This window comes from Trifolium pratense, linkage group LG7 (assembly GCF_020283565.1).
Source record: "Trifolium pratense cultivar HEN17-A07 linkage group LG7, ARS_RC_1.1, whole genome shotgun sequence".
Lineage (NCBI taxonomy): Eukaryota > Viridiplantae > Streptophyta > Magnoliopsida > Fabales > Fabaceae > Trifolium > Trifolium pratense.
Genome location: NC_060065.1, coordinates 41,516,876 through 41,539,271, shown reverse-complemented (window position 1 = coordinate 41,539,271; position 22,396 = coordinate 41,516,876). Strand labels below are relative to the sequence as shown.

Here is a 22,396-nt window from a genome sequence, read left to right as displayed (position 1 = left end):
TTTAATGAAACAATGTAATTGACCAAACTCTTATTCAAAAGTGTAAACTTCAAATTTGAGACTACTAATCAAACTAGAAGATATTTGAATTATTTCATTCAACCACTCTTGAGTTGGTACATTAATTAAATGAACAGTGATAAGTTTAGATATATATAAAAACTACTGTACAAGACAAGAAGGATATTTATTTCCGTAAAAATAAAAGGATATTTCTTGGAATATAATAATAATAATAATAATAAAAATAAAAGTCCCTTTTGTCGTTTATTATTAATATTTTTTTATAGTTCATCTAAAATATCTCCCTCAAGATCGGTACATGTGAGCAAAAGTGTGTTCATACTTCACATACCCTACACATATCATTTGCCGTCAACAAGAAAGAAAAAGAAAATATCCTCAACAGTAGTATAACTCATTTCAAACCGTATTTCATCAACTTGTTAATAAAATTGAAATATCAACTATATGATCTAAAATTAATTTATTAATTATGTAAAATGAATTGTCCAATTTAAAATTAACTATCAAGATTTATTATTGCGTGTAATATCCTCAACAGTAGTAATTTTTTTTAAAAAATATCATATGAAATTCAAGTCTCGTGTTAACTATACCTCAAGTACGACACATCATATTTTGGGGTATTATTCATTTTGGGCTACCTGTGAGCCTTCACGGTATTGTCATTATATAAAAAGACTATCATTAATTAACCTTGACTCTCAAGTTTTTAAGGTGTATCAGACCAGTTTCTCTCCAATTGAGACTAATGGAGAGCATGGTTTACCTCGATCCCAAATAGAGTCAAGCTGCACGCAATCCACAACCAAAAGAGAAAAGCCACTCAAGGGCAGAGGGATCTTGCTCGTCAACGTCCGTTGCCGCTAATATTTGGTTCCATCATCAAATATACCACACCACGATTTTATCTTTTATAAAAAATGTCTTGTTAAATTAAAAAAATATAAATATTGTATATAAATTATTCTTAATCTCAATTACGACTTTGTACTTTAAGGTGTACCAGTGACAAATCCATATTTTTGTTTCCATTATTTATAATCATATATCGTGTGAATGAAAATGAAACATCAAACCAAACACCGTGTTTAATAAGTGTTACAATATTTTGTGTACACCCTACACGTGTGGGGCAACTTGTTAAACTTTGAATCAGATTTGTTAGCAACTTGAATTGATTTGGCCTTCTTTATAGGATATATATCTTAGTTGTTTTTTTTTTGTTGAAGGATATAGATCATAGTTATACAATTCAAGTAGTGTCTACATCAACATTGAAAATGAGATTAAATTTATATGTAACACATGGACCAGGAAGTTCTAGAATAGTGTTTATTGGACATGTTGATAGTGCTGACTGGTTCGGTTTCAAATCTAAAATCATGCATATAAGATTCTTCGACATAGACAAAAGCTAATGATTAATTATGGACCTTGGTAACGCGACGTATGTGTTTAATTTGGTGTGCCAAAATTTGCAATTTCGTTCACATAAAAAAGCTTAAATATCTACGGCTAAATATATTTTAAAATATTTATGTACATAATATATTTTAAAATATTTATGTACATATGGAGCTTTTATAATTGTTGAGGAAAATATTTGCTTCAAAAAAAAAATTGTTGAGGAAAATATATTGACTTTTTCTTGTTTGTAGTCGAAGTGGAAGCATAATGGTTGGAGTTTGAACCTTGACATAAAATTAAAGTTGTTAAAACGGACTATTCAACTCTAATGAGCTTTGCAACGCCTAAACTAAAACAATTTGAGAGAAGAAACGAGAGAAGAAATGTGAAAAAATGAAAAGGAAAGACTTTAATTTATAGAATTTTGGCTTGGATTTCATTGGCCGAAAAAAGAATCGGCCTCTTTAATGCCCAACCAAAACTCCCACCGTCCTTGGCCACTTACATCAATTTAAATATTTCATCTAAATCATCTAGCACTTATTAAATAAGCTACTGCCGAGTCTCCTCTTGTGAAATTTTGTCACCGTAAAAGAGAATGAAGATGACTCAGCATTTTGCTCCGTTTACCACCAAACATTTCACACCCATGGGACAATCTCATTTGTGTGACCCTAAATGGAAGCTTGGTATATTCTGTTTCGGCTAATAAGTCCCTCGTCGATTAGCCGACGAAGGACTATGCGGTCATTTACACATATATGAGAAAAAATAAACAAACTAAGCAAGAAAAAAAGAAATAAGTGGGAGAGGGTGAGACCTCACCACCTGAATGCTTCTATTTATAGGCATTTTGGCCGCACCAGTGGCCAATTAAAATTGGCCACTTGGCATGCCTTTGACTGAGGCCGAAGAATTGACCACCGATGGTTCCGCTACTTAAGTAGTGGACGACAGTGGCAAAATTACTCAAAAATTTCAAATTCTTACAATGTCCACACTACTTAAACAGCGGAAGGGTGAAATGAGAAAGTTATAGGGTGCGCAAGTAATCGGTAGGGTGACAAACGTAAATCTTCAGGTCAAATACGGACTTTAAACATTCATTTTGACTTCTCAAAACATGTTATAAACATTCTTTTCTGAAATGAATATTGAAAATAGGGCCTTGTTTGGAAAAACAACTTAATCAAGTGTTTATAGTATAACTGCTTATGTATAAGCTAAATAATAAAATGAAGACAAACTGTTGTATATAAATTGTAAGTTGTTTTTATAAACTATCTTGAAAAACTTATACAAATAAATTTAAAACAGCGTATGGACATGTCATGCACTGTTTTCATAAGCTCCTCATAAGTGTTTATTTCAGTAGATAAGATCAAATAAGTCGATCAAACTTTATTGAAGTAGTTCAGTGTTAAGCTCTACGGTTGTATGCTTATGTGATCTTCCGACGAGTTCTTGCAGGCTGACAGTGGTAAGCTTGATGATTCTGATTCTCCTGTTTTAAGATCCAACGAAGAAGAAATGGAGTACGACGACTACATGGACCGCGTTCCAGATTCATCTTGGACAGTCCCTCAAATCCCTTCACCTCCTACAGCTTCTGGACTATACTGGCCGAAAAACCCTCGGTATGCATCCGATAATGCTCTATTTGTTCCTGACATAGGCATTTCTACCATGCAACATCCTCAGAATAGTAGTAATTTTTCAAGACCACCGAATCATCACTAATTCGGTTCCTCTGATCCCTTTCTTGTAACTTATAGACAATGATCTTTCATTTGTTATGAAGTGTTGTCATCTTAGAGAGAAATTTAAGTTGATTAGTTTAATATTTCTATTCGTGGTTGTTTTAGTTTCTTCTTTGGAGTAAATTTCTAACTCCACTTAATTGGAGTGATGAAAGCTTTTCATTTAAGTTTGTTGTTGTAGAATTCTTATTTCATTTCTAGAATCCAATTTAGATACAACTATTTGGATATCTTGTTCAATTTTAATTGGTTTTTTTTTTAGAGTTTTGCTCCTTCACTAGTATGCATCTCAAGCTTGTAAAAAGTTAGGTTATCATGAACCTATATTGTTGGAGTACTAGCACAATAAAACCTGTTTTATCTTGTTTACTTTGTGTCTTTGGCAACACAACTAACCTAGCTTATAGCTTATTATATTATTTTTTAAGTTTCATAAAATTAGAAGTATTTAGTAACAAACTTTTTTCACTAGCTTATAACTTTTTTTCAGATGTTATTTCAAGTAGCGTTTGAGCTTATAACTATTCATCTTTCATTGCCTAAGCTTATAAGAAAAATGTCATACTATTGAAGGAATTCTTAAATGATTATGCAATATATGTTCTTATTAAAAAAACAATTAAGGGTCTGTTTGGTTTGAGGTAGATGGATGGGAGGTGAGAGGGTAATTTTGACAAAACAATTTCCTTCTATTAAATCATTTAAAAAAAAAAAAGTTTTAACAGATATTCCCTTTACCAATTTTTTTTTTTTTTTCAAGAATAAAAAACTTTTTTTTAAAAAAAAATTAATAAAAAAAATATTTTTTGGTCAAGATTATCCCCTCACATTCCTTCCTCTCCATCTACCTCGAACCAAGCAGGTCCTAAGTGTCGTGTTGGTGTCGATTCTTTTTGAAAGTCTATTTTTCTTTATTTGCCGACGTTTTATAAAATTTATCTTTGACTATTAGTTGTAGAGAGAAATTGGTGGAATGAGATAATAAATAGTTAAAGGTGGTACTATATAAAAATGACAAATAATTATATTCTATAAAAAGTAACAAAACTTGTTAAAGAAGCTAATATGAGATGATGATATGTTGTTTTTATTATTTTGTGGTGGCAACCGCCGTCGCTTACCAAAACCGGCCGGTGGCTGCCGATTTCTTTCACATTAGTTTAATGGTCAAGCTAGATAGGAATTTATGACCTATCATTTGTGGAAAGGGGTATTTTGTCTACTATCTTGATCAATAGAAGAAAAATTTAATGTTAATAACTTCTTTCTCCAAAAGTAGCTGATTACATGACAGATTTTTCTTTTAATATTAATTTTTTCTCCGATAATTTAATTTAACTTCTGGCAAAAATAAAGATTAGTTTTTCACATTTTTATAATGAGAAAAAAATAGTCATTGGTCGGTTGCAATAGAGGGATTAATTCTTTTTTCAGTACAAAAATATTGGAGATTAATTTGAATTTTATTTTTATCATTTAGTAATTGTGAGTATGATATGAGTCTCCACTTAGTTTTTTTTAAAGTTTCCTTATTTAGAAATTACACTTTAAAAGCTAATTTTACCAAACACTTTAATTTTAATAAGCTAGCTTTTTAGCTATCAGCTATAAGCTAGCTTTTCAGCTTATAGCTTATTTTTATCAAACAGACCCCTAATGTCTACTTGGTGAATGGACTGAGATGCCATTGATCTTCTCACTTCTAGTTTCTTTAATTGGATTTTTGCACCAAAACAAATTGATGATTTTGTCTAAATATATCTAGATTTTCTTGATATATATCTTGATATTCTTGACCAAGTGGGATGATATTTTCCTATTTTCTCAATTTTCAACTTATTTTTCCAACTACATTAAAACACAAACAAATAATAGATATGCTTTGTCGAGAATAATCTCAAATTTATTTAGATCTAGCGTATTGACAAAGTGGTAAATATCATTTAAAATTTACATACACAGCTGTAAAATTTTAAATTTGATTCCAAATAAAATAATTAGTTGAATAATACAGGTAAAATCGGTGGATATCTTACCGCCATAATCTCTCAAATTTAATGAAACTATATATTTGACCAAACTCTTATTCAAAAGTGTAAACTTCAAATTTGAGACTACTAATCAAACTAGAAGATATTTGAATTATTTCATTCAACCACTCTTGAGTTGGTACATTAATTAAATGAACAGTGATAAGTCTAGATCTATATAAAAACTACTGTACAAGACAAGAAGGATATTTATTTCCGTAAAAATAAAAGGATATTTCTTGGAATATAATAATAATAATAAAAGTCCCTTTTGTCGTTTATTATTAATATTTTTTTATAGTTCATCTAAAATATCTCCCTCAAGATTGGTACATGTGAGCAAGTGTGTTCATACTTCACATACCCTACACATATCATTTGCCGTCAACAAGAAAGAAAAAGAAAATATCCTCCACAGTAGTATAACTCATTTCAAACCGTATTTCATCAACTTGTTAATAAAATTTAAATATCAACTATATAATCTAAAATTAATTTATTAATTATGTAAAATGAATTGTCCAATTTAAAATTAACTATCAAGGTTTATTATTGCGTGTAATATCCTCAATAGTAGTAATTTTTTTTTTTTAATATCATATGAAATTCAATTCTCATCTTAACTATACCTCAAGTACGACACACCATATTTTGAGATATTATTCACTTTGGGCTACGTGTGAGCCTTTACGATATTGTCATAATATAAAAAAGACTATCATTAATTAACCTTGACTCTCAAGTTTTTAAGGTGTATCAGACCAATTCCTTCCCAATCGAGACTAATGGAGAGCGTGGTTTACCTCGATCCCAAATAGAGTCGCCAATATTTGGTTCCATCATCAAATATTACCACACCACGATTTTATCTTTTATAAAAGACGTCTTGTTGAATTAAAAAAATATAATATTATATATAAATTATTCTTAATCTCAATTACGACTTTGTACTTTAAGGTGTACCAGTGACAAATCCATATTTTTGTTTCCATTATTTATAATCATACATGGTGTGAATGAAAATGAAACATCAAACCAAACACCGTGTTTAATAAGTGTTACAATATTTTGTGGTACACCCTACACGTGTGGGGCAACTTGTTAAACTTTGAATCAGATTTGTTAGCAACTTGAATTGATTTGGCCTTCTTTATAGGATATATATCTTAGTTGTTTTTTTTGTTGAAGGATATAGATCTTAGTTATACAATTCAAGTAGTGTCTACATCAACATTGAAAATGAGATTAAATTTATATGTAACACATGGACCAGGAAGTTCTAGAATAGTGTTTATTGGACATGTTGATAGTGCTGACTGGTTCTATAATCATACATGATGATTAACTAATGAACGTTAGAATGACTTGAGCTCAAAATATTTTGAAATTTTGCAAAAAGATATAAAAATTAGAATGCCTTGAGCTCAAAATATTTTGAAATTTTTCTTTAACTCAATGTTAACTACTAAACGTGTCATGTGTTCATATACACATGAAAGGTCTTACTTGTCTCTACTCATGTAAAATTTAAGTTTGCTTGAGATTATTGTAACAGGAAAAACAAGTTTGGTTTAGCATAAATATGTGTTATGTGTTCAAAATCTGCATTCCGAACCCCAAACTGTTTGGTTTAGAATCCAAACTTTATATTTTATTGGTTTGGATTTTATTTTGCGAACATGTTTAAAATAAAAATTGGTTTAGAAAATAAATTATGAACCTACCAAAGATATATAATTTCAAAAATTTAAGACACTAACTAATCAATCCATCTCGATCCTTATATTTTTTCTATGATAAATTAGCTACTTATATCAACAACGTAAACCTCAGTTTAAAACTACACCATTTCTTTTAACCTTAGTTGTGTTAAATATGTTTTTTGATCTACAAATATAGGAAATTTTGATTTTTAATCTCTGAAAATAAAAATGAAATTTTACATTCTAAAAAAAATTATGTTTTATTTTTAGTCTCTAATTACCAATTTATATTTATTTTAATAACAATGTGACGACCCTTTTATATTCAATTTGTGTCTATGTTATGTTTATCTATTATGTTAAACTTATACTCAAAAAATGTCAAAATTTTGTTCATTAGAAACTAAAAACAAAACAAATTTTTTAGATGAAAAATGTCATTTTTATTTAGACTAAAATCAAAATTTGCTATATTTGTACGGAGCAAAAAGTTATTCAACCCTAATAAGTTTCAATATTTTTATATTGGTTGCTGAAAATTTGATAATTTAAAAAATCAAGATATAATTAATGTTTACCTTCCAACTATACCCTTACAAATAATTAAGATGGTTTATTTTTATAAGATTTTTTTTAGTGAAGTATGTATACTCATAAAAATATTTATACTCTTTTTGATGAAAATAAAAATTATAAAATACAGATATTTTGTACAAATATACATCAACTGAATAATTTCTTACAACAAGGTTCAATACTATTCTCCTCCATGTGTATATCCAATAAACAAAATCGGTTTGTAATATAAAAATCATTTCTACTTATAAATCCATGTTAAAGCCATCTAAAATTTGATATACACTAGTTTGGTTCAAAAAAAAAAAAAAATTGATATACACCCTCCCTCGCGTCTAATATTATTGGGCTTGATGCGTGAATATAAATGATGGTTGACCTGATAGCAGTTGGCTCAATGGATCTTAAACAACTTCGGAATGTGTTTTCCGAATTTTTGCCAAATTTAAACTAGAAAAAATTCGGAAAACGCATTCCGAATTTGTTAACCAAGGGCAAAAATGAAAAAACGAGGGGTAGGGAAGAACTACAGTGGGTGGGATGAGAAATTTTCCTGATACCATCATAGAATTAGAAATTGAACCTAACTCAACCCTATGAAAATTGTCTCTAATTGAAGACATCTTAGATTCATATTCGATGCCAGACTCTCAACATAATCTCTTATTTCAACACTTAAAAAGTGGTAGTTTATTACCATGACACAAATGAGATTTGGTCCATTTGCTTAGAGATTTTCAATATAGAGACTAAATCCAAATTAAACACAAATGATATGCATAATGCAGGTAATAACTCAGCATTGCAAAGAGCTTCGGAAGAATCAAGAACGCCATGAAATGCATCCTAACCACAGTCAATTTCTAAAATTAACTATACAATAGTGAAAGCCTTGATTGTGTTAACAAAAACTTTCTTTCATGATCTACATACTACATTTATACAAGAGACATAAAAATACAGAATGAAAGAACCATTGCTTCCAACACATGAGACTTGATTCTGTTAGCATTTGTAACACACTTTGAACATCAATGACAATATAAATATCTGAAAGTTAGTTTTCTATATATAGCAAATAAATAAATGAATAGTAATTGAGCTCCAAGAAAATCTTGCAGCAAATTTAGGGATTAAAGTTTTGGAGTGCTTGCTGCATTAAGACTGCTATGATACTTCCCATTGATATGTTGATGATGTTGACTAAATCATTATTGAGCTGCAGAAAAAGGAAATACATTTGTTACCAGATATATGCAGATTACAATGGCGAATAAAATCATGATGTCCTTTGTTTTTGGTATGTTGCAGTAAAGAAAAGTTCGATGATCCATCCAAAAGTATTGTTTTCACATTTAAAAATTTCATAGTCCAAGTTTGGAACAACAGTGAGTTTGAAGAAATCACAGTGCTACCCTTATGCTGTTAAAGCTAGTATTTGTTAAAATCACGGTGGCACACTGTGATTCTGCCAAATACACCATGAACTCAAACAATGCATTAGTAACGCGTGTAGTTAGGTATCGTCTAAATTACGGTCTACCAAGCAATGCATGCTTAAATAAACCGTCAAATCATATCATTTGAATTTGCATATGTAAATCTTTGAAACCTGTCTTAACTTGAATATCGGCAAGATTAGACATGTTATAGTGACATAAATTTCACAAAAAAAAAAAAACTTTTTAGTTTTTTGAGGAACTTACCCATCGAAATCCTTCCTTTTCTTGAAGTGCAGCACCAATTATGCTTTCGCCAAGATTAGCAAACTGGGAAGCTAGTATACATATAATTACTTCATGTGACCCAACCTGTTTAAAAATAAAAAATAAAGAAGTAAATCACTGGCACATCAAAAGCAAAATCTATACGAGATTAAAGTCGATGAGGAAGGAAAAGTGACTATCAGAGAGTGTCATTCTTTGATTGGTATCATTATCCAAAATGATTCAAGAAAAATTAAATGCACAACAAATTGATGCTTATTCATAGCAATACATGAGACTTGCTACTCTTACTCTCTATCAATGTTCTAAAAACCGGACCGAACCAGAAGGTTCAACGGAAACCAACCAGTATGGTAGTATGTCGATTGGTTCAAATTTATTTGAACTGCAGGCCAATCGAAATAGGTTGAACCGTCGTTTCTGGTTGGTTCAACCCGCTCTTATTTTTATTTTACTTTTTAATACTATATTTTTATTTATTTTTTAGTCAAACGGTTGACCCAATTGAACCATATCTCACCGGTTTGATCTCTAATGGTTTTTTGTTTTTTACAGAATGGAGGGTCTAAGCCCAAAGAAATTACTGACTAACTAGCCTGGGAGTACTAATCCCAGCTGCATCAGCTGCTACAAAAACAAAATGACTAACTTGAGCCGGACACGACTCATAAAATATCACCGAGTTACCCAGATCACAACCCATATGTGCAAGAGCATCGGCACACATGTTCGCTTCACAATACATGACATATCTTCACCTCCCAATCCAGCTGGAGAAGACTTTTGATCTTCCTGCATATACTCCACCAAGATGTATGTGTTCCATCCTCTTGCAGCATCCTCACTACCACACGAGAATCATCACTATATAATTAAATCCTGCGATGACCAAGCCTCCACGCATAGCTCAAGCCCTCAAAAAAACCCCATAGTTCTGCTACTACAACATCACAATCACCAATACCTTCCACGAAACCTCCACGCCACTCACCTGTTCGCTCTCTCACTACACCTTCACACCCACACAAACTATTGATTTTTCGTGCCCCATCCGTATTAACCGCTATCCAATCCTCCATAGGCCGTTTCCACACCACCTGCTGCACCTCTCTACTGAGCATGTCACCACATGATTAAATCTACTCGCATCCTCATATTCTTACTATTTTGCATTGTGCATATTCAAGTTTACTGGTCGATTGAAACTATCGTCATGCTCTTGTTGCGCCAAAACCATAAAAGGTAGCAAGCTGTTTTGCTCAATAATTCCTCGGCACTTCCACACCAATGCCTTGGATTTTGCCATTTATATTGAATTGAATGCACTGCTGCAAGTTGGAGTTAAAAAATGGCTCTCTTGAGTTATCATCCACTACATTCAACCAAAGATTCATACATCTAGTGCAGTCCCGTTGCGCATGTAGTACTGTTTCGAAGCTCGCAAATGCACCATATTCTTCCATAAGCTCTCTAATCGTTAGAGTTCACCACAGCTTGAGCAAAATCAGTGAGGCCTCTACCATATTTGCCTTTCAAAACCAATATCCAAAGGCCAGGTTTGTTATTATAAATCTCCCAAACCATGTAATATGCGCATTATTCATCACTTCCAAATTGTGAAGACCAAGGACACCCAAATGTTTCAGTTGAGTGATGACTTCCCAACTTACAGCATGGTTCTTCCTACTCTCAAATGTCTCCCCCCATATGAATTTGCGTTGAAGTCATTGAGCTTCTTGAAGCACTGTATGAGGTATACTAGTAGTCATCATTGGATATATGAGGAAAGCTTCCATGACGCTTTTAGCCAATATTACCCGTCCAGCCAAGGAGAGATTTTTCCGTTTCCAAGCTGTCAACTTGCTTTTCAATTGAGTAATGATATATTGAAAATCCACTTGCTTTGGAGCTCTTCCATTAAGTGGAACACCCAGATACTTACCTAAGCAACCAGAAATGTTTTGTAAAGAAATTTGATGCTCACAATTGGTATTCTTGGAAAACATAATGCTAGTTTTCTCTTGACTTGTTGCCCAGATTAAGCACAAAAAGCTTCAAGAGTATTCGTCAAACAGTGCATCCGAGCATCAGTAGCTTGCCCGAATAAAAGAAAATCATCCGCGAACATAAGGTGGGATATTATTGGACCTTCTCGACCAGCTTTAATCGCTTTCCATTCCCCCTCCTGAACTGAATGAGATATCATGCGTGACAGTTTGTCCATACAAATGGACTCCTTTAAACGATCAACAACTTTGCTAGCTATTTTATAAAGCGCGTTGCACAAAGAAATTGGTCGGAATTGATTTACAAATTCTGGATTAGCAATCTTTGGGATCAAACAAATGTCCGTGTGATTAACAATCTGTAAAACTTTTGGCTTCAACCAAACCTGTGATAACTCCACTCCCAACAATGTCCCACGCGTGTTGATAAAAACCGGCCGGGTAACCATCTGGTCCAGGGGCTTTCCAAGGGCTTATATCAAACAAAGCCTTTTTAATCTCATCATCATTAATCGCACCTGCCAACTTTTCCAAAGCATCCGTAGCTAGAGAGGGGTACGTAATTGGGGTCTGGTATTAACACCAATGTCCTATAAGTCGAGAAAAAAGATTTTGGTAAAAGTTATTAACTATACCTTGAAGCATTATAGGATCATCCACCCATTGATCATTATGATGCCTCAACATAACAATATTATTAGTACTTCGGGTGTTCCGGTCTCCATCAGCTAGCCATTTTGCTCGAGAACGTTGATACCAAAACAATGCTTCCTGCTTCAAAATACCCACAAGCTCACACTGTAATTTCCTTTCCAGCCTGCGTAAGCCATAATCATATCTTCTTTGGAGAATTCTAGCTTGAATTCCTTCAATACGGGCCTTAAGTCTACGCATCATATGCATTACTTGGTCAATAGTACAGTATTTCCATTCTTTAATAGTGCTCTGTAGCTTATGAAGGTTATTCATAACAGACTCCTCATTATGCAAACTAGATTGCAGCATGTCTCTATAGGATGAATTGAGATGCCAGGCACTTTCAAAACGAAACACACGGGTAGTGCCTCTAATAACAGTTCCAAAAGGACAAACGAGAATCGGATGATGATCAGAGAAGTCAAGTTTCAGCAAGGTTTTGACATAAGCATCTGGAAAAACCAATCTCCATACATCATTACAAAGGCCTCTATCAAGTCTTTCAAAAATTCTACCACCACCATGATATAAGGGTCCTCTCCAAGTGAATTTAGACCCTACATATCCTAAATCGATCAACTTGCAAGAATTAATTCTTTCCAAAAAATTACTGCACCTTCGCGTTGATGCAACAACACCACCTTTTTTTTTCCGCACTGCACGTAATATATCATTAAAATCACCGGCTAAAAGCCATGCACTGTGCATAGAATTAGACAGGATCTTTAGTGCATCGCATAATATCTTCCTATTTCCTTCAATCGGACTAGCATAAATTGGTGTATAAAACCACTACTTGCCATCCTTGTAATTAACTTTCAAGTGCATATACTGAAAACTTCTATCAACAAGTTGTACCTTCATAATCATATCCTCCTCCCTCCATCCAGTTGCAATTCCACTAGCATATCCAATGACATCAGTTGCACAAAAACCATGGAAACCCAAGAGAGCAAAGGTTCGTCGCCACTTCTCCGGATCACACCTTGTTTCCAAAATTACCATCATGACTGGTTTATGGACACTGATATATTGCTTCCAAAACGGTAAACAGCAGTTCTGGCTGCCCCCCCGACAGTTCCACATCATAATCTTGCTTTGTATTATCATTAAATAAGATTAATTACAAGCACAAACACAAACACAAGCCAGCTAGGGACCAAAGCTAGTTCGCGAGACTTTGGGTCTCACCTACCATCTCTATCTCCATCTCATTGGTCTCTGGAATATTCTCATTTTGTTTTATACCATCAACAAAATCATCCCCAACAATTGCAGAGTTAGGTGGCCTTGGCACATTAGGAGATATAATTTTCTCTTGGCCCAATGAAATGTTTCCATTTAGGCCCAAATTAAAATCATGAACCCCACTTTTAATCACACGTGTCTCCTGCTCCCCTGTAAATGTGCCGGTTTTATTAGCAATTCTGAAGTTTGCAGCAAAAACATTCCCTTTCTTCCGTGCTGTTAATAAATCCACATGGTTCTAGTATGCTCTAGTCCCACTAGATCTAGCCCGATTCAATCTGGTTCTTCCCAGGATGGTTTGCCCGACGGCCTAGTTTAGTTCGTTCTGGTCCCATTAGTATGGTTTGGTTGTCCAGACTGGTCATAGTTTTGTCCAAATTGGTTTTGTCAGATCTGGCCCAGTGGACTGGTTCAGTCCGCTATGGCTGTCAGTCTGTTAGGTTGAACTTGTTATGGTCTTTTTTGTTTATGTCCGATGTGATTAGGTTCAGTTCAGGTTGATTGATTACAATCTAACTTGGTCTAGCCCGATTCAGACTAATTCAGCCCCGTCTGGATTGATCCACTTCCAGGATTAGTTCAGTCCAAACTGGTCTAGTTTGGTATGGTCTGGTGTGATCTATTTTGTTCAATTTTGTTTTGTTTGTTGGCTTGATTTGCTTCGATTCTGACTAATCTGGTTTGGCTTGGTCTGTTCTGGTTTGGTCTGGTCCGATCAATACGTTTTGATTTGATCTGGTTTGGTCCGACTTGATCTGGTTAGGCCTTATCCATTTGGTTTGATTTAGTAGGGTCATTTAGGTCAAGCCGAGTCGTGTCTTTTTTGTTTCTTTTCGATGTGACCAGGCTTGGTCCAACTCAACTGGGTACAGTCACTTCCAACCTAGTCTCTAGCCTGGTTCAACCTGGTTTGGTTCAGTCCACAACCTGGTTTAGTTCGGTCTGATCTGCTTTGACCGGTGTATTTTGGTTAAATTCAACCTGGTTTGGTTCAATTAGGTTAGAGTTGCTTCGTTTCAGTCCACGACCTAGTCCAATTTCATTCCTGTCTGGTTCAGTTTAGTGGTCGGTCCCACTCTTCTTCGGCTGGTATGGTCAGCTCAGGTCTACCCCAACAAATGGAATTCGTATTGTACAACTCAATAGAGAGGATTGAAATTCACGACTCAGTGCAATTCAACAAAGCAAATTGGAATTCATGTTTTGATTCAGGTCCTAAAGAGATTGTGCAAATCATGCATTTGATTTCGTTCCGGATCGAGATACGAATCACATGAATCGTGAGATAGTGTTATTATGTTGATAGCACTGATTCAAACACTGTTGCGATTGCGAAGTATCAAAATGTTACAGTCATCACAAAGTAAACAATTATCTTTTATCTCACATTATTCAAATGCTAATGTGATCCTCAAAAGTAAGTATAGAATGCTTTAAAAATATCCTACTAACGAATGTGGGGTGCACACCCAACCACATACAAACACATATGCACTCCCATAAAAACGCACACCTACCCCACATTTCCCTAATCTGTTTTAGCTCTGTAAAATCAGCACTAAATCTCACACAAATCCCTAACCCTTACGTCGACTTATCGTGAAACCCCAAAAGATTTATAATGTAGACTTTACCAACCAAAGATCCTTGAGAGGAGCCTACTGTCTATCTTAAATAAAATTATAAGCGTAAAATTTGAAAGTTTTATTTCAAAACCTCTACTACATTTATTTACTATCCTATGTACAGTTTTGATAGAAACACCAACGGAAATTATTACAAAGCCAATCCATTACCATTACCAACTACATTCATAGCTTACCAATCCAGCCTCTAAGGGAAATAAACAACTAAACTATTTCTAGATCACAAACTAACTACTTTGCTACCATCTGAATCATCAAGAACAAATCAATAAATTAATTTTACTATTTCATTCTGGGACTAACTAAATGATTTATCCCTATCTTGCAAAATCGTATTGTATCTAAAGACTAAATGATTTATCCCTATTAATGAATTCTCCGAAAAAAAGATAGCTGATTACCCACATTAATCCCTCTTGCTTCCCACTCATAGTCGGGAAACATAATAATATGCAGATTCGGAAATTTGGAAATACCTCGCCCAGCAGAAAACTGACAAAGGCAAGAGCTACAGATGCTAAAATTCCAGCCAAGGATCCTTCGACACTAACTGCCCCTTCTGTGCCTCTTGGAACTACCTTGAATGTCGTAACTAGGTACCTGTACGTTAAGCAGGAGGAATTTTACCAAGGATGGCATAGTTTATAATGAATTATGCACTAGAAAAATAAATTCAGACCAACAATAAATTTGCCTATCGATTAAAATGTAAAATAAGAAAATATGTTAAACAAGGTCCTGTAATGCAAGGAATTAATATTTTTTCAAGGGCTTTCATTTGTTCATTGCATGTAACTTACATGAGGGGGACAAGGGATGGAGTTTTTAACAAAGTTAACTCGTAAATTAAACATGATGAATCTTCATAAGTAGATGTTAATAACAACAGAACACCGCTAAGGCCCCTAGTAGGTAGAGGTTCAGGGTTAGATCTTTGGATACTAGCATAATGTTGTCAGAATCGCAAAATCTAAAAACGCAACCAAAATCGATGGATTCTACTCAATTAATTTTGTAGAATCGAAAGGGGAAAGCAAGATCGCAAAATCGAAAAAATCGTAACCAAAATAAAAGGATTCTACTCATATAATATGAAATATGTATTAATATTATAAAGTGCAACTGCTCAGTTTGAAATCTTTTTTTTTTTGGATTACAATATGGCCAATGAGGATCGAACTTAAGACCTCATGCATTCTATCCAAAAGGCTTTACTCGGTTTGAAATCTTAAAACAAACATAAAACAACCAAGTCTCAAAGTTTTGCCATTTAAATTAATAAATAGGGTCGAAAAGACGAAAACCTCAAACTGGGTCATCTTTTACCCATTCAAAAATAACAAAAAAACATATCATAATTGGTAAATCCATACAGAATCGCACGATTTTACTGGGTATTTGCGATTCTGTGCGATTTTACTGGGTTTTTGCATTGATTTAGGATGCTACTCAGATTCAGATTGTTTAGGGTGAGCAAAATCATCGGATTTTGCATTGATTTAGGATTCTTCTCAGATTCAGATCGTTTAGGGTGAGCAAAATCGTGGGATTTCACTATTCTACTTGCGATTTTGATAACAATACACAACCAATAACTAACATTTGACTATCTTTCCAGAAAAAAAAAATCAGAACATGACTAAGGCCATATCAGAAAGAGTTCATTACTAAGTACTCACGTTGTTTTTCCATATGCTTTGCCTATCTCACTTGAGACTGTGTCGCTCAACTTGGTGCAGAAACTGGCAACAAACCCAAGTCTCCAAAGCTGGGAAAATGCCGCTCCTCCAACTCCAAAAATCGTTAGGAAAGCACAAATGCAACCAGCAGCACTGGATCCAATAACACTCCCCGGACCCCTTCTTCCTTTTTTCTTCTCAGCAATCCCTTGTTCCATTTTCTGTGCCATTTTGACTTTTGTTGCAGCTGTACCCTAAACAAACCCCAAACAAATCAACTCCATAGGACAAAAAGCATCAACCCTAGAACCAAAAACAAAGAAAATTGTAATACCCATTTTCATAATTGCATAGATCTCTTATCTCTACGAAGTTCAACACTTTCAGAAAAAACACAAACCCCCCAATTCTATAAAAACAAAATCCAGAAAACTCTCAGCACACCCATTTCCAGAATTTCACAGAATTTCCATAAAATAAGAAAAAATTGATCACTTTTCAGATAACTCAAATCCTAAACCCTAAAAACAGAAACAATTAAAACCCTAATCACCCATTTTCAGAATTTCACATAACTTCAGCATCAAGAACCAATTTTTGCATTCAAAATAACCACTTTCATTTCAAACAACACAAATTCTCAAACCCCAGAAACAAAATCAACCAAAATCACCAAACCCATTTCCCAAATTCCCCCAAACTCCAACAAAGATCAAATTTTTAAGTCAAAATTCATCACAATCAAAACAAACCAACCATAACAAAACCATAAAAAAGCAACAAAATTTAGCTTACAATGATGAAATAAGTAGCAACAAGAAGAAACCCAGAAGACCCAAAAGCACGCCAAGTAAGTGTACCAAGCAAAAAAGCAGCAACAATCCCAGAAAACGATAACCCAGTAACCAAAAGTGGAGAACCCAATAGAAAGATCAAGAGGTTACTAAGCAAAGAAGATTGCCATGTGGCAGGTGATGATTGGACAATAGCCATAGCTCCTCCAACAGCATCTTGAAAACTTGAGACACGTGAAGAGTGCATGTTGTTGTGGAGCTTTTTGCGAAGAACAATAGGGTTTAAGGTTTTTGTTGGAGATAAAGGTGTGAGTTTTGGAGAGAGAAAATAGGGTTTGTGTTGGAGATGTTGGAAGAGGAAAGGAAGAGAAGAAGGGAATGTGAATGAGTGAAGAGTTAAATGCGCCATAAAATTTTGTATATTGATGGAATTTGTGAGTGTCAATGTGAAACAAGACTGAGGAAAGAAAACATTGCTTGATGATGATGTTACTTCTTTGATTATTCTTTTGTGAATTACTATGATGATTTCAATTTCATTTCTAGGTTCTAACATGGATTGTAGTGGATGTTTCTAAGCAAAAAGTTTATTTTTGTGCACCAAGAAGATAAATGTGGTAAACATTAAATGTTAAGTTTGTGAATTCAACTATTTAAACATTAAATATTTTGTATATGTTATATTTCTACTTTTGTAGCTTAATGTGCACCAAATGTTAACATGTGCCCTTTTTTTTATATAAGCAATAAAAGATGGATGTGAGTTATATTATAGACGACACTGATGGATGTGATTTAATTATTAGACGACATATGATCGAATATATCACTTATTCATCGTATCCGAATAGTAAACTTTTATTTATAATTATGGTCATAGAAAAGTACTTAAAAATGTTTGAAACTCCCACTTTCTTATCTGATTAGTCTCATTCTTATCTCAGGGACTTCTTAAGCATTCGTTCTCTCCGGGTGTAGTTTCTTTCCTTCTTATTTCTTTTATCAATCTTCTCTCAGTTCCGCTTCTAAACTCTAAAGAGAGGTAATCAGATTTCGTTGTCTTATAGTTCTTTTCTAAGTCGGAGATAACATCAAAGGTGATTGTTAAAGGGCGTAAGCAACATTTCTTTTTTTTTTTTTTTCTTTCTTATTTTTACATTAAGATGATAACTTAATTGATATTGATTCTATTAAAAGAACATAAAATAAATATTTAGCTAAATAGCATCATTTAGGTCTCTCTCTTAACCATAAAGCAGAGAGAAATACAAGTTTTTATTTTTGAAGAGCATCGTCATCAATCATCATTAGACACACGAGGAGCAGGGCCGGTCCTGAGTATTTGGAGGCCCTGTTTGAAAATTAAAAATGTATCTTTAATAAAAATATAATTTTTTTAAAAGTCATTCTCTATTTAAATTGTAAATAGCATAAAAAATAGTTATCATAGTAAATAACATCTAAAAGCGACATATTTTAATCAATAATATTAAAATACATCTTCAATATAATATCCTTATCAACTTTACATTTCCTTCGGAATTTTATTATAATGTTGCTTCTTTTTTTTACAATCAACCGCAAATTACTTATAAAATTTATGTCCATTAAATTTTTTATTTTTTTAAAGTAATAAAATATTTTTAAGAGTAACAAAGTTATTAATTTTTTTTTTAGGTGCAACCTGTTACTTGTAGCACCTTTTTGATGAGGTACAAGAGAATTTTTTTTTTTAAGAGACTATTTTTTTATGGAATTTTTTATGTATGCCGTCTCTTTTTCATTTTTTTCTTTCTTTGTGATAGTTCTCTTGTATACCACCTCACACTTAGATGTTGCTAATTTCAGGAGCAACCCCAAACTTATAACGTTGCCAAGACAAGAGAACTCGATCTCTACCTAACTCCAAAGAGGGTAAAAACTTTGTTTTTCCGGTCTTAGCCTTATAATATGGTTTGTCACCGAAAGAAAAAGGGATATTTAATTTTTGCGGTTCAAAGTGGTTAGCAAAGGATAATAATAATAATAATAGAGGGTGGTTTGAAAAAAAGCACAAAGTTAAATGAATAAATTGCCTCAACGCATATAAGTTAAACCAATCGGTCAGCAGAGAATAATTGCAAGTTCTAGAAAATAAACAAGTACACGGATATTCTCATAAGTGTATAGAAAGAAATTGGTAATACCGTGAAAATATTTGGCTCAAATTCTCACTTGACTTCGGTATCTGAAAAGTCGAACATTTATCTAATGGACACCATTTTCTTTACAATTTGAAATAGACAACTAAGATCATTTTTACACTATCAATCAAACCATCAATAACCGTTAAATCCTTAACCATCAATCAAACCATCAATAATCCTTAATTATTATCAAGATTTCTTGCAAAACAAAATTTATAAACAAAATTTACTACCCATTATTATTATTATTATTTTTAGACCCTAACCATTATTATTATTATTATTATTATTATTATTATTATTAAGGTAGACCTTAATCGTGTAACCAAAAAAAAGGTAGACCTTAATCATTATTAAGATTTCTTGCAAAACTAAATTCATAAATTATTACAGTATGTGATTACTGATTAGCATATTGATTTTTTTTTTTCCATATGTACACACACGCTCCAACGATCCAAATGCATGTGATACAACCTAAGATATACGAAATTATATAAGTTTTCTCTCTAACCAACTAGGAAATTATTTGAACCAAGAAGCTTGAAAGTATCTTCGGTGATTACTAAATAGAACAACGTTTTTCCTGGATCTTTCTCTCGCAAAGAAATGTTGCTTACGTTCTTCCTCTTTTACTCTAGGAACTTTATATTGTTATTCATATTGTTAGAAGTCTCACATTAGCTAGAGATATGACAAAGATAGCTTTTATAAGTATAGTGCAAACCTCAACTATTAAGCTAGCTTTTGTGGTTAAGTATACTTTCAACGAAAAGATGATGGGCGAGTGGATTATTGACACCGGGGCCTCTAACCACGTGACAGGGAACTTAAATGTTATGCATGATGTGCATAGTATTGAAAGTTGCCCGGTGGGACTTCCAAATGGACAACACGCACTGTCAACAAAAGAAAGAAGTGTTGTACTAAATGGAGGCTTGAAAATCACCAATATTTTTTATTATATACTAAGAACTTGTGCTAATAAGTCTTTGTTTTACAGCTCAATGCATTGAAAAAGTGGCACATCTTGGGATTAAGCTATGGATAATTGGCACCATGAACTAGGATGATAGGTGTGACATTAATTGTAGTTTTAGTTGCTGGGAGTAAAGTTGTATATAATATCTATATTGTAATATCTAAGGTTTTTCTCTCTAAGTTTAGTTTAGAGGCAAGTGCAAAATAGTGCACCTTTATTATTTTGATGTAAACTTTTGCCATTGATGTAAATTTTGTTGAATATTGTTATGAATTTAATGAAATATAAAAGTTTTATCATTCATATTCAATTGATGTTTGTTATTCATACTTTAAGATATTTTTATTTTTATTAATAATTATATTTAATTATAAGAATATTAATTTAATAGAAAAGACACTTATAAATTGAGACGGAAATTTTAAATCTGTCACTAATTTTGGGACGGATTAAGAGGATTTGTAAATAAAATTAAATGTTTTCTGTCTTAAATTCCGTCCCGAAATTGCGACAGAGTTAAATATTCCATCCCGAACAATTTGCGACGAGCGAATTGCGACGAAATATTTTTGTCATAAATTCCGTTCCAAAAATATATTGTGACGGAATTTATGAATATTGAGCGACGGATTTTTTCGTCCCGAATTGATTTTTTTTCTTGTAGTGTTCCAAGGAAATCTCCCTATTGATTTTTGGGGAGAGTGTATTTTGACGGCTGGGTATCTTATTAACTGAACTCCCTCCTCGTTGCTAAATGGAAAATCTCCCTATGAGATGTTACATGGAAAAGCACCTATCTATGAACACTTAAGGGTGTTCGGATCACTATGTTATGCGCATAATCAAAGAAGAAAAGGAGATAAGTTTGCTAGCCGAAGCAAAAAGTTTGCTTTCATCGGATATCCTTGTGGTAAAAAGGGATGGAAGTTACTTGATTTAGAGACACGAGAAATTTTTGTGTCTCGAGATGTTAAGTTTATTGAGTTCGTGTATCCCTTTGATGAAAATAATGATACATCCACAAATCATGCCAATCAAAGTAATGAAGTTTTTGAGGAAATAGTAGAAGAGGAGATGCATGATGAATCACATCAAAGTCACGTTGAAATTGAGAACACCATGAATGAAATAGGGGTGTACAACAAGTGAAGAACTCAACATTGTCCCATTTCCTAGTCACACAGTAAATGAATCACCAAGTCCATTGATTTCATCGAATGCAGAACACACCGCTGTACAAATGGTTGCTGACACGACAAATGAGTCATTAAGTTCTTCAGTTACATCAGATGAACCTTTATTGGGGAGAAGACAACGAGTTAAACAACCACCTGTGCATCTACAAAGATTTGTAACTAACACTATTAGAAGAATAAGCCCATCCAAGCCATCATCCTCTTCAACAGTATGCTCAGGTGATCCTTATTCCATAACTCATTATTTGAATTCTAATAAATATTCTCTAGGCCACCGTGTGTTTCTTGCTTCTATTTCACATGGTAAAAAACCATTCACCTATGCTGAAGCGGTGAAAGATCATAGGTGGAGAAATGCTATGAAAGATGAGATAAAAACACTTCAAAATAATGAAACTTGGACGATAGATGATTTGCCTCCTGGAAAGAAAGCATTGGGATGTAAGTGGATCTACAAAATCAAGCATAAATCTGATGGGAGTATAGAAAGATTTAAGGCACGACTAGTAGTTCTTGGAAATCGCCAGGTGGGGGGGATTGACTACACGGAGACGTTTGCTCCTGTTGTCAAAATGGTTACCATTCGTACCGTGTTAGCAGTAGCAGTTGCAAAGGACTGGGAATTGCATCAGATGGATGTTCATAATGCATTCCTACATGGAGAGTTAGAAGAGGAAGTGTTTATGAAACCATATTTGGGCCACCCATTGTTGTTGGTCCCACGTTTCAGCTT

General features: G+C 33.5%; 1 protein-coding gene across 1 annotated transcript; it reads right to left on the bottom strand.

Moving 5' to 3' along the window:
* Nucleotides 1–8,343: 8,343 nt before the first annotated feature.
* On the bottom strand, nt 8,344–17,817 carry LOC123894944 (protein VTE6, chloroplastic). The gene is made up of 5 exons (XM_045945094.1): nt 17,301–17,817; nt 16,506–16,759; nt 15,303–15,426; nt 9,210–9,314; nt 8,344–8,722 (listed from the first exon to the last, which is right to left on the bottom strand). Exons 1-5 carry the CDS (start codon nt 17,706–17,708, stop codon nt 8,630–8,632), a joined length of 984 nt encoding a protein of 327 aa, XP_045801050.1. The 5' UTR covers nt 17,709–17,817; the 3' UTR covers nt 8,344–8,629.
* Nucleotides 17,818–22,396: the final 4,579 nt, after the last annotated feature.

Excerpts from the sequence above, each read along its gene's own strand:
- LOC123894944 (XM_045945094.1), bottom strand. The coding sequence starts at position 17,708 with ATGGCGCATTTAACTCTTCACTCATTCACATTCCCTTCTTCTCTTCCT. Across the intron at positions 9,315-15,302 it reads TCAGTTTTCTGCTGGGCGAG|GTTGGGTCACATGAAGTAAT; the intron begins GTATTTCCAAAT and ends ATTTTTAAACAG. Across the intron at positions 8,723-9,209 it reads AAAAGGAAGGATTTCGATGG|CTCAATAATGATTTAGTCAA; the intron begins GTAAGTTCCTCA and ends CTTTTTCTGCAG.